Genomic DNA, 12964 nt, shown 5'->3' with positions numbered 1-12964 from the left:
ATCAGAATATAATACAAAGAAAAACCAATGCAATATACATTTAACTCCCTATGTCTTTATTGAAAATAGATATAAGTTAATTGTCTTGGTGAATCATCTCGGTTGTGTTGGAATGCATTCAGTTTGAAGATTTACTTGAGAATGGTGTCAGAGTCGGCTGTGGAGATAAAGAGATAATAAATAAATAAATAATACATATTTTGAAAATATTATAAGCATTTAAAGAGAGTTATTTACTAATGTAGTTTACACCCCCAGTGTCTTTCATTGTTCTTCAAAACCCAAATGCAGATTTATGAAGGGTTGCCTCTCTTTCAGTGCACATTCAGACAGTTTTAGGATGTTTACTTTTAAATAATGTGTAACAATTGAAACAACAGCGACATCCAAAACAAGAAAGTAGAGGAGGAATTGTCTTCCGGACTCTAAAAATATAAGACACGACTAGACTTTATTTAACTTTTTAGGACATTTTGAACTTTGAAGGGTTTTCTGGTTACTATGGGAGTGGATGGTGCCAGAGGTGGTTTTCATCCACTCCCACAGTAACCAGAAAACCCCAAACACTACTTTCAAAAAAATAAATCTGTGTTTGCAATGTCTCAAACCCAAAAAGATATTCTCTCTTAAAGTAAAGGCTCATCCGTGCCTTCCTAAAATGTCTCATTCCGCATAGGAAGACTTGCATAACACCGGCCAAATAAATAGGCAAAGCAGGCGTAACTTGTATTCTCGCTGTAGTTTAGTTTCTGCAGCTGCCATGTCATGGAGACGCTGTGCTATGGGAGCTGATTTTCCAAATATGGTAAGGGGCTGTATTTACTACAAGCACTTCTGTCACACGCTTAAGGTATTTAGCCAATCACAACGCACTGGATAGCTGGCCAATCAAACCGTGCTTTTCAGATCTTTTCAGAGCTTTGTAATGAAGCGTTTCAGAAAGGCAGGGTATAGAGGAGAAAAAATAATGTAAGGTAGGTGGAAAATAATTTGTTTTTTTTAACCTTAGACCATGTAAACACATTGCATTATACCAAATACACAAAACTATTTTATTTTTAGCAACGTCATATGACCTTTTAAAATGGATCCCAATCCATCTATGGTTCCAAAGTTAAGTGCTAAATCATGGCTATTAATGTCTTAAAAAAATAAATAAACACACAAGCATTACAGTGTCTAATTGTATGGCTTAAAACAAACAACAGTTAAACTCAGATAACTGCAATGTAACAGATGGGTTTTCAGACCTTCAGCGAGCTGTTTGTAAATCCTCTCCCGCTCTTCCCTGAGTTTTTTCTCTTCCTCCTCAATCCTTCTTTCTTCAGCAGCGATGGGCTTTAGATAATCTTGTGATTGAACAAAACGATAGAAAAACTATTTAGCCGACACACCCCTAAGACACCCCATAATGTGTTAAAAAAAAAACAAAGCAAAAGCATAAATGTTACACTTACCATATCTCTGTTTCCCATAGATTACTCCAAACAGCAAGGCTGACCATCTCGCTGTCTGAAATAAAGAAGAAGCAGCTTTTGGTGGTTTGACTAATGAACCTGCCAAAGACTTTTTAGTAGATGTTTAGTCACGTGGCCTTCGGACACAACACAAATAAATAGGCTCGCTCGACTTTATTGGGCGCCGCAAGTACCGACAGGCGGATGACGTCAGAGTACCGGACAGTTCTTGCATGGCCGCATGAAGTCAAACACATCTGAATCCAAACTGTGAACGTATGAGCAAATAGTTTTTAACACCTCAGATAGTTTAACAAGTAAGTGACAGCTGTTAGAAAGCTGTTAAACTATTGGACAATAATTTATCACCTATTTACATGTATGTTAGTTGAGTTTGTAGGCAGGTTGCACAGTGACAATTCATCATAAACTATAATTATTATGCATGCGGTATACATACTTGTGTGAATTTGTGTACAAAACCATTTATAACTGACACTATAAAACAAGGATAAAGAACGGTAACTACAAAATACACCGTGACCATCTTTAACAAGGATAAACTAAACGAAACGTTCCCTTTTACATAACGTTACATGTAGTTACGTTTAACACAAAATCTTTTGTGAATCTTGAAAAATCTATTGTATGTAGCATTTAACGTTATATAAACCAAGCATAAGCAATATAACGTTAACTGACCTTGCAGTCACAGTTGGCTCACACTATGCGCTTGGTCAAAGCATTCAATGCTAAGCTAGGTTAAGCTAATACATTTAACGCTAACAAACCAGCTACTTTATGTTTAGAATGAATGAAGGTCGATGTAAACTAAGTCTCTTAATAGAGAATATACATTTAGCCATAAGAAATTATTTGTCGCGTACCTTGATAAGAGAAGAGACTTGTACCGGAGGAACCATGTTTGTATGGGTATCTTCAGGCAGGACTGGACAGGAAGTCAATGTGACATCTAGGACAAAGTCGCACTGCCTACATTCATTACTGCAGTTGAAAAAAAATAGCAATAATGTCCAGTCAATTTTTCTTCTTCCAACATAAAGATTTCCTTATAAAAAACGTATACATTAAAATATCTGAATATATGAAGAATTACATTGAATATAGGCTACTTTATTTCCAGACCCAACAATGCCACTGTGTTTACAAAACACACAAATATAAAAAAATAAAATATAGATGAGCAACTCAAAAACGTAGAAATTTCTTGACTAGATAGGTCACAAGTATTATGTAGAGATGAGTCATACTTCCCAATATATATATAAATATAAATATATGAGTTTAACTTGTCCTTTCCTCTGGATCTATTTCCGGAGATGATGTTGTTTTAGAGGCTCTGCCAACCCAGGTTTCAGTTTCAGACTGCTTTAGGATTAGAAAGCATGTTTGAATGCTCATGAGTTAAATTTAAACATGAGAAAATATATGTATTATTGTATTATTATTATTATTATTGTTATTATTATTGTTGTTGTATAATTTCATACAATTAATTATTGTACTCTGCCGCTCCAAAGATATTATACCCAAGATGGGTCATTGCTATTGCTTTGAATTGGGGGAGATCACAGCAGTCCTTCCAATAAAAACAGCCAATTGTCAACCAATCTATCTGTCTGTCAATCTATCTACCTTCTATCTCAATAACAAAATGCAATAGACTAGTATATTCTCTTCCTCTACTAGAAAGTTATGCACCGCACAACCATTAGAGCTTGAGTGGTCACTGTAAATAGAACAATGATGTACTTGTCTGGTATTTAACAGATGGTTCACACAAATACAGCTGACTTGTTTTGGAATATGACTGCAACTGCTCTGTCATAGCAGATACCCTTTGCAAGCTGACACATACTGCTGTGCTATTAGAGGAATCTTACTGGAACATTCTAGGGCAGCAAATAAAAGCACTGTGCCTTGTTGACTGGGACAGAAGGACAGAAGGGAGAGTCGACCAGCTCAACACAACACAGCACTGAGAGAACAACTCAAGATGCTTTGTCCAAGCACATTTCAGCCTCATCTCGGCCCACTGATGGACTTCAACTGGCCAGTGCGCAGTCTCTGGCCAGAAACGAGACCTCTGTTTTATCAGATTGAACAAGAAATGATGAGACACATGCAGGAAATGAGACACAACCTGGAATTCATGGAACGCTTGCATCAAAGGATTTTTGACCAGATTGACCATGCTCCATCCATGACGACTTTCAAACCAATCTCATTCAAGCTTGCCAAGGAAGGAAACCGCTTTGCACTGTCATTAGACACTAAAGATTTCTCTCCGGAGGAGCTGTCGGTCAAACAAGTGGGCAGGAAGTTACGTGTAAGCGGCAAAACAGAGAAAAAACAAGATGATGGGAAAGGATCATACTCGTACAGATGCCAGGAATTTAGGCAGGAGTTTGACCTTCCTGAAGGTGTGAGTACTGACGGAGTGACCTGTTCTTTGCTAAATGGCCAGCTGCAGATACAAGCACCCAAGGAAGCTTCTGCCGTGAGCAATGAGAGAGTGATTCCTATTACATGCACACCTGCTGTGAAGAGTCCTGCTCCTCAGAGTCCTGCTCCTCAAATTTCTGCTCCTCAGAGTCCTGCTCCTCAGCCTGAGAGCCAGGCGGAGGCTCCTGAGTCTACCAAAAAATAACTGTTATTCCCGACAAATGGTGTCAGCCCCAATGGAACAAATAACTCAATGGAAATCTGATATATAGCTCAGAAATAAAATAAAGTGCTTTTCTGACCTATATGTTTTAAGTGACCAGCATTTTGTAGCATACTTCCACATTAATTATACTGATTAAGAATTGTATTAACATTCACAAGAACGTAATTCAGTTTAGTTCATTTGTATTTTAATATTATATTTGATTTTGTCAAATTGTAAAATTATGTCCTTGTCTAAAGCTTATTTTGTGTACATCTAATAAACTGAAAATCAATGATGTTGAATTGTTGACCACTATTTATTAATAATCTTTAAATAAAAATATAACTAAAAAAGTAATTATCTAAAAAAAATTTGAAAAATATAAATGATGTTTGTTGTACTTTTCAAGAATTGTTTAAATAATGGTAACACAATTACGATGTGTATTATATTTCTATGGGAGAAACAAAAGAAATGAGAATTATTATATAATTAATATACAATTTGATAACTTTATTTTATTTTAAAACATTAATAAAACAAAAGATTTAACCTCTTCAATTACAGTAAAAATAGATTTCATCACCGAAGTAACAGAACCAACTCCGCTCCTTTAGGTGGCAGTACTACGTGTACAAAACACTCGCGCAATTCCTATGCGAGACAGTGGGAGAGATTATTTTCCTTCCGTTTGTTCACCCGCCAGAGACAAGCAAATGGCGTATTCTAGATGCAATATTTTTGTACAGTTGTTTTTGTTATGATGCAGTGAATATATAATGTGCTGTTAACGTGATAAATAGTATTGGACAATGGCCGGAGCGATTCACGAGTTACTTTCCTCCGTTATGGGGGTATTCGTTGAAAGTGTCGTGTCAGAGTTGAGCAAATATCTCTCGGACTTTGCGACTGTGATATCCGAGCAGTCTAAGAGGCAAAAGGCAAATGCTGCAAACAAAAACAAAATAAAACAGGCGAATCAAGCCAAAACTGTAAGTGCAACCTTAGAAATGCATGCAATATCCGTTCATTTTTAACTGGCAGGTCACTGGCTAAATTCGTGCAGTAAGTTAACGGATTCGCTACGTTACACCTCATTTTAGTAACAGACCTCATATTCTTATTCGTTTCTTTGAAATTATCTTCATAGGGCTCTTGCACAAAAACCATAGGTGATGGAGTTGATGACTGAGAATGAAATAACACATAAATAACATAACACTAGAGTTAGTTACGGTTCCTGAATCACTGTTTAATAGTATAACCATTATTTTAGCATTATGCAGTATGAATGCCAGAGTAAAGGTTAATTTAGGTATATTATGTATTGCAGATTTTCAGAGTTAATGTTTTGTTAGACCACAACAATCGACCTGTCATGCATGACATTTTATTCGAAGCATGCAGCATCTAATTAACAAAGCATTGCACAATCACTTTTGCTTTCCAGAAGGAGTTTGCTGAATTCATGGAGATGTTGAGTAAAGCAGCAGTAGAGACCATGATAAAGGTGATTTACGATCGCATCAACTGTCAAGTACTGGAAGCAACAGCAAAGTTACAACTCTCAAAACAAGACAAACCAAATGGTAAGTTTCTGTGTTTAGTCATTAATTTAAATCATATATAGGTAAAAACACAATACTGGTCCAAAATCACAAGAGTGCCTTAGATGAAACATGTAAAAATGTAAATAGAAGAAAATTAACTATGGGCCCTTAAAATATATGAGGAGGAACAAAGGAGATACTTTCACCTATTTATGATAACAATTGCACCACTTTTGTGTCCATTTGAAAAAAAGCACAGAATTTAGGCATCATTTGTCCAGTGGCGACCGGTGACTTCTTTATTCGAGGGCGCTCGATGAGAAGTTCGTCACAACATGTATGTAGCCCGTCATGTGGTTCCTTTTTTCAAAATATGTGTTTGGCGCGTCGAGTGATCCTGTGTGCATCATGTGTCTTGTCAAAATAAGAGCCTGCTGCAGATACATCTAAAGTGTTTATGATAAAAGAGACGCTCGCGTTTGCCAGATACTCGCATAATCAGAGTTTACTGTTAACTGAGTGTCTTATGTGTATTTTGTGAACGTGAGCGTCTCTTTTATCATTAATTGACGCGTGTGCAGCAGGCACTTATTTTGACAAAACACATGATGCACATGCTTCACATGATGCAACAAACACACATTTTGAAAACGCAAGCAACACGCATGAAACTCCGAACACTTGTTTTGAATTAGCGACCCTTGGATGTGCAGTCACCAGCCGCCACTGCATTTGTCCATGTTACAAAAATACCACAAATCGCTTGCTCATTTTTTTCTCATTTGAAATTGGTGTTCGAAAAGTTGTATATATGAAAAATTAATGATTAAGACAATTCTTCAAAACTAGGGCTGTGCAAAAATATTGATACAGCTAACTATCGTGATACGTTTTACCCATGATAGTGTATCAATATTTAAATCTCTACTATCGATATTTAAAAAAAAAAACCTTAATAATCCCTCTGTGTGCATCAAATGACCTCCTCTGCCGCTGCTGTATTTGTCGCTGTCCAGTTGTCTGTCATATATGGCTAATGTCTTAGAAGTTAACGGGAGTGAAAAAATGCCAGAAAATTTAAAAATACCTGCAGCTTTCGTGTGGACGCACTTTGGTTTTAAAAAAAAAGAAAAGAAAAAAAATCAGCTCTCTTTTTTTTACATTTTTGAAAAAAAAGAAAAAGCATCGCAATGTATCGCAGCATGCAACGCATTGTATCGTATCGTGATACATTGTATCACGGGCCATGTATCTTGACACGTATCTAGGGCCCTATAATTTCCGCGATCACGGAATCGCGGACGGAATCGCGGAATTGGCTAATTAACACGGAATCTAGTATTAACGCGGAATTTCGCGGAATTTTACATATTTTGAATAAAATTATGTTTTTGTGTGGGAGACGAACGTATGTCTGCGGGAAATGCAGACCGGGGGAAGTAAATCTGGGCGACACGCCCCCTCCCGTAGTTTCAGACCCCCTCCAAAACACTGAAACCATGGCGAAGCGGCTCTCTCACGCATCTGTCCGAAGTGCGAACACAAATCCTCATGTATTTGTTCAGTTTTATGCATTTCAAGCGAGCTGAGGCAAACTAACTATCCCTCGCATTTAAAATATAATCATCTGCATCATGGCGCCGCTCTCTGTCTCTCTTTCGCTCGCACGTGCAAAGAGCTGCGTGCTCATGCCTGCTGTCCTAAGTCAGAACACTATCCTGTGTATGTTTGTAAAGTTATATGCATTTCAAGCGATTGTGTATAAAATATGGATCGCGTTCCGCTGGATTGATGTGTTTAAGGCACTTCTGAAGGCACCACTGCTTTGACACCTTGTTGTAGCCTCCTGCAACAACACTATACAATGCATTGAATTGAGTTGTGTGTGTGTGTGTGCGCGCGTGTGTGCGTGTGTATGTGCATGTGTAAATGCATCTTTTATAGTCATTAAATAATCCTGTTATCCAGTTTCCCCCAAATCATTTACATTTTAATCATTAACATTAAAGGCACACTCTTTTTATGACTAAAATAAAAGTAAAGGGTAAAAAATATAATTGCCAAAAATTAAAACGGATAAAACGGAATTTGCACAAATTAAAACGGAGAAAACGGAATTTGGTAAAAAATAAAATGGAATTTGGGAAAAAATAAAACGGATTTTATAGGGCCCTACGTATCGTGACCCAATACCCAGCCCTATTCAAAACTATAAAACTTTAAAGTCGCTATGAAACGGAAGTAGCGATTTTCTTATTTTCCCCGTGGTGACGTATATCCGAATGAAACGGCATCTGAAATGAAATAAGGCAGGGCTGGATTTGAATTTGTCCATCGAGATCCGATTGTATTGTTTGAAGTTGGGTCGTGTTGCTAATTGCTAATCGCTGCGATCTTCTCCCGGACCCCGCCAACCTGCCATACCATATGATAGGGATGTCACGAGAACCGATACTTCGGTACCAAGTCGATACCAACATTTTTTTAAACATGACGGTACCTGCTTTCTCTGGTACCGGAGGTACCGAGGCTGCAATACTCTTCCGGGACTGATGGGGGCAGCATATACGCGCGTGTGTATGTGACGCTCCACAAGAGTTAAAGAAGAGGAAGAACGCCTCTTACGAGCACACGGGAATCTTTCTAAAGTTGTTTGTCGCTATCAAACATAGAATTTGGCAAAGCTCTTGAAAGACAGACACCCCAATCTCTTTAAAGAATTCGAGGTAAGTTTTAATTCACATTAACATTATATACAAACTGTAAAACTTTAATTTTATACTGAAACCCAGACCCTATATTATGTTTGTTTGAGGCAGCTGGCATTAATGCCGTGTAACCAGCTAACTTTATGCTAGATGTTAATGTATTGTGTAAGTCAGTTATTTGTTAATGACGCTGCATTTGCAACTTTAAAAACTATTTATAAATGGGCGACCATGCATCGCCATTTAGTCATCCTGTCAGCAAAAAGTAGCCTAATGTCACTGGATGAAGTATTAAAATGTTAAGGGTTTTTAATAACTATTTTCATCCTGCAACAATGTGAGTGATATTAAACTAATGGTTGCATTCAGAGTATGTGTATGTGCACGTGCGTGTGTTTATAAGTGCACCTTAGCACCTGTAGCTTTAGCTGATTTATTAGTCATTGTCAGACAGTATGTTAAATAAATAAAATGTATTTCTTATTCTCTCTCTTTTTAACAGTATCAGCCAGAGGAGGATGTACACCAAGAGAGTCAGGAGAAAAGTCAACAAACATTAACACAGACAACCTAAACAGAAGCTCTTAAAAGTTTTCTATAATGTTGAAATGTTTTAATAAAAAAAATAATGTTTAAGTATAATTGTTCTTTTTTTTACACACTGTGGTACCGACTTGGGTACCAAGTACTTTTTGTGGTTTTGGTACCGACTACTAGATTTTTGGTACCGTGACATCCCTACCATATGACCAGAAGTGAAGAGAGATCGTTTTGAGGAGGGGAGGAGATTTGCATTTTTGATTAAAGATTATGAGCACACACACATTTTTTTAAAATAATGAAGCTCACAGATAAGTCATTTGTTAATAATACCACAATATTAAAAAAAAAATATATATATATATATAGTTTTTCATTTCAATTTCATTGCGACTTTAACTGGCTGATAATACTGCAGACCATAATTCTGTCTATAATAGTGTTTACAGGTGGATTGTGTAACTTTTAGAAGGATCTCTTGACGGAAGTGCAATATGTTATACATAACTATATTATCAGTGGTGTATAAAGACCTTGCAAAATTAACTGTATTGTTTTTATTACCTTAGAATGACACGTTTTATCTGCACACATCGCAGGTCCCCTTATATGGAAGTCGCTTTTTCTAACCGCCATGTTTCTGCTGTAGCCCTAAATGGACAAACTGCTCTATAGAGTGCCCTTTGTCACTACGTGGTCTTAGACGATGACGTCTTTGTCCTGCGGTGGCTACCGTTGCTTCACTATGCCTTCCGAAAAAGAGGCTTAAAGGTGGGGTGTATGATCTCTGAAATCACATTTGAAATCATCTTAACAAACACGCCCCTACCCCAATAGAATCTGGACCTTCTTTTGGTAGACCCGCCCCACAAATACGCAACCCAGGCAACTATGTCCGTTAGTAGGCGTGCCCCCTACTGCTGATTGGCTACAAGTGTGTTTTGGTACTCGGGCCGACTACCTTTTCCAAAGTGTTTTTCACAATTGTGCACCCTGCCTTTATGCTCTGGACTGAGTTGTTACCCAGGCCCAGACCATTACTGTATTTTGACCCATGCATCAGTGGTTTTAAAGTGCCCTTAAATGGGCTTAATGGTATATATTTTATCAGTATGTATATTTCCTGAGTATTACACACACAGCATTTATGTTGCTAATGGAGTGTTCCACCAAATGAGCTACTCGAGCACTAGCAAAATAAGTTTGGTAGATGTTTTTGTGTTCTGTTAGTGTTTATATAAAAGTGGATTTTTACTTGCACATTCTAATTAAATCCCACTTATGTGTTGCATTTACAATTTCGGTTTTGAATTCTCACAGACGGTCAAGCAGCCACATCTGAACTCGAGAACAGCCTCTCACTGGAGCCTGAGAAGAACACCGGTGATGAAGAAGAATCAGAACATCATGCCAATATTCAATACCAACAGATCTCATCTGCACAGGCAGAGACTTTGACAGCCAATGCAAGTTTGAGTGATAGTCAACCTTCTACAAGCACAAATGGGAGTGCAGAGGAGAGACGTGAACCTTTAATTTGTGACTCCTGTGGATTGACTTTCAGTGATGTGGCCTTGTTGAACATTCACAATATGCTACACAAAGATAGACCTTTTAGTTGTCTGACATGTGGGAATACTTTCAAAATGATGAAATGCTTGATGAAACATCAGAAATTTCACGAAACTCAGAATTTAAGTATTGAGTTTGAAACTTCTCTGCATGAAGAAGAATTCATTGTGCAGCTGGAAACCTGCGATGCTGGAGATCCATCCCTGGCCACGCTCGAAGTGACTACTCAAGGTAAATGTAACATAGCAATACTTTTTTATTGCAAGTGGACATTTTTCATTAAAGATACGAGTATAGTAAATTTTTTAATGCGTTTCTCTAACACAGTCTGTGTTTGTCTCCTCAAGGTATTCTCCAGAATAACTCTGACAATGAAGAGGAGTCTTGTGCGGACTTAATAACCATAACCACTCAAGATGCAAATGAATTTCTTTTGCAAGGCTTAAATGTTACCATGCAGAACACCGATATTGGCGATTCGACCCTAAATGTAATAAAGCCATCAAATGATGGGTTGTTCCGATGTAAAACCTGCGGGAAAACTTTCGATCTGAGGTGGAAGTACATTAACCATGTTCGGGCTCACGTAAAACATTACAAATGTTCCCACTGCGATAAGCGTTTTACAATGAGGAGCTGCCTGATCAGACATGCGGCGATGCACACCGGAGCTCAGCTTTTCAAATGTGATATATGTTCCAAGTCTTTTGTATTTCAGGCCACCCTAGAGAAACACAAGCGCCTTCACACAGCAGAAAAGACTGTTACATGCCCAAACTGTCAAAAGACTTTTCCCGGCAAGCGTTCGTTCGGTAGACACAGGTGCAAGGCTGTCGAAAAACTCTACAACTGCCCTATATGTGACAAGCAGTTCAAGATCAAACAGAACATGCTCGATCACCAAACCCTTCATACTGGAGAGAAGCCCTACTGTTGTGAGATATGCGGTGCATTTTATAGCTGCGAGAGATATTTGAAAAATCACCAGAAGAGCCACATTGAGAAAACGTATGAATACCTGTGCGAGGTCTGCAACAAGAGGTTCAGCGCTCGCAAACATTTGCAGGCGCATATGCTCGTGCATACGAGGGAAAAGCGATACGCGTGTGACGTATGCGACAAGAAGTTTGCCACCTCTGGAAATCTGAACAGACACAGAGCCGGTCACACTGGAGTGAAGCTGTACGGTTGTCCTATATGTTTGAACAGGTACACCACAGCGTACGCTCTAAAGATGCACATGCACAAGCACACTTCAAGCAAACCGTTTCTTTGTGACGTCTGCGGTAAGGGATTTACCAGTTCAGACTACATGAAAAGGCACAAGCGAATTATTCACGCAGGAAGGAGAGAGTGTGTGTGTTCAATATGTAATAAGGCTTTCATTTTCCCGAGTTCCCTAAATCAACACATGCTCGTACATACAGGAGAGAAGCACAATGATCGACTGGTCAGTCCGCTGCTCAAGAAGTTCAGTTGTGAGCATTGTCAAAAAAAGTTTTATTCACAGGCTGCCCTAACAGTTCACCAAAGGGTCCACACTAAAGAAAAGCCTTACAGTTGTGAGGTGTGTGGAAAGCGGTTTGGGTATGCAAGCAGCATACAGATGCACATGAGAATCCATACGGGAGAGAGACCTTTCGGTTGCGATGTATGCGGTAAGACGTTCAATCAGGCTGTACATTTGAGGACCCATCAGAGAGTTCACACCGGTCTGAAATCATTCAGTTGTGAGACTTGTGGAAAGACGTTTGTAGATCAAAGGAATCTTAAGCAACATAAGTGTAAATACACCATGTAGTGAGACCAAAGTTTTACACTTAGGGCTATTTGAAATAATTTGTGTAATGCGTAGCATTATTATACATGATCTGCAGAGGGCTATGTGGAAGTAATGAATGAAATAAGTGTTTGCACACTTATGCATTTGAACTAAGCTGTAAATAGATATATTTTCCCTAAAATTTAGAGCTTTTGTGTGAAGGTAATAAAAACATCACAAAGAACCAGCTGTCTGTTTTCTTTTGTGCTTTTATGCTAGTAAATATAATATTACAGTGCATATTTGTTTAAGAGCTATTGAGTGTAAGTGTGTATGGGAAAATTACATACTGATGTGAATACAAGTTCACTACTATAACAATATAAAGTAGTTTATAGCAGAATGCTTTGGATGCTTAGAAGGCCGGCTCTGTAAATGCTTTATGAATTTAATTTTATAGACTAAGATTGTAACCAAATACAAATATCATATTTATATAAAATGGGCAAAAGGAAAACCCAATTTTGTGTTATTACAAATAGAGATGAAACATTATTGAGCCTCTTGAAAGATAAAAAAAATAGTAAAGCTAAACACATTAGATCATGAAGTTTTTACACCATTTGTTTAATGACCTCATACCTGCTATTGCAATTTATTTATTTTTTTATGTTATTGTGTTTGATGTCAATAGTTATATT

General features: G+C 37.9%; 3 protein-coding genes across 3 annotated transcripts; 2 read left to right on the top strand and 1 right to left on the bottom strand.

The window, feature by feature from the left end:
* Window positions 1–35: 35 nt before the first annotated feature.
* Window positions 36–2469, bottom strand: atp5mea (ATP synthase membrane subunit ea). Its single transcript, XM_055180427.2, has 4 exons — window positions 2345–2469; window positions 1458–1512; window positions 1251–1349; window positions 36–157 (listed from the first exon to the last, which is right to left on the bottom strand). Exons 1-4 carry the CDS (start codon window positions 2378–2380, stop codon window positions 132–134), a joined length of 216 nt encoding a protein of 71 aa, XP_055036402.1. The 5' UTR covers window positions 2381–2469; the 3' UTR covers window positions 36–131.
* A 930-nt stretch (window positions 2470–3399) lies between these two features.
* On the top strand, window positions 3400–4433 carry hspb9l (heat shock protein, alpha-crystallin-related, b9-like). The gene has a single exon (XM_055180426.2). The coding sequence runs from the start codon at window positions 3475–3477 to the stop codon at window positions 4126–4128; it is 654 nt and encodes a 217-aa protein (XP_055036401.1). The 5' UTR covers window positions 3400–3474; the 3' UTR covers window positions 4129–4433.
* A 322-nt stretch (window positions 4434–4755) lies between these two features.
* On the top strand, window positions 4756–12507 carry LOC129423899 (uncharacterized). Its single transcript, XM_055180425.2, has 4 exons — window positions 4756–5123; window positions 5582–5720; window positions 10250–10732; window positions 10849–12507. Exons 1-4 carry the CDS (start codon window positions 4944–4946, stop codon window positions 12300–12302), a joined length of 2256 nt encoding a protein of 751 aa, XP_055036400.1. The 5' UTR covers window positions 4756–4943; the 3' UTR covers window positions 12303–12507.
* The last annotated feature ends 457 nt before the right edge of the window (window positions 12508–12964 follow it).

The sequence above is a fragment of the Misgurnus anguillicaudatus genome, chromosome 9, assembly GCF_027580225.2.
Source record: "Misgurnus anguillicaudatus chromosome 9, ASM2758022v2, whole genome shotgun sequence".
Lineage (NCBI taxonomy): Eukaryota > Metazoa > Chordata > Actinopteri > Cypriniformes > Cobitidae > Misgurnus > Misgurnus anguillicaudatus.
This window is presented reverse-complemented; position numbering and strand designations above follow the sequence as displayed.

Coding starts and splice junctions, on each gene's coding strand:
- atp5mea (XM_055180427.2), bottom strand. CDS start 2,380: ATGGTTCCTCCGGTACAAGTCTCTTCTCTTATCAAG. Junction 1,513..2,344: donor AAGTCTCTTCTCTTATCAAG/GTACGCGACAAA, acceptor TCTTTATTTCAG/ACAGCGAGATGGTCAGCCTT. Junction 1,350..1,457: donor CTATGGGAAACAGAGATATG/GTAAGTGTAACA, acceptor TTCAATCACAAG/ATTATCTAAAGCCCATCGCT.
- hspb9l (XM_055180426.2), top strand. CDS start 3,475: ATGCTTTGTCCAAGCACATTTCAGCCTCATCTCGGCCCACTGATGGAC.
- LOC129423899 (XM_055180425.2), top strand. CDS start 4,944: ATGGCCGGAGCGATTCACGAGTTACTTTCCTCCGTTATGGGGGTATTC. Junction 5,124..5,581: donor AGGCGAATCAAGCCAAAACT/GTAAGTGCAACC, acceptor TTTGCTTTCCAG/AAGGAGTTTGCTGAATTCAT. Junction 5,721..10,249: donor AAAACAAGACAAACCAAATG/GTAAGTTTCTGT, acceptor GAATTCTCACAG/ACGGTCAAGCAGCCACATCT.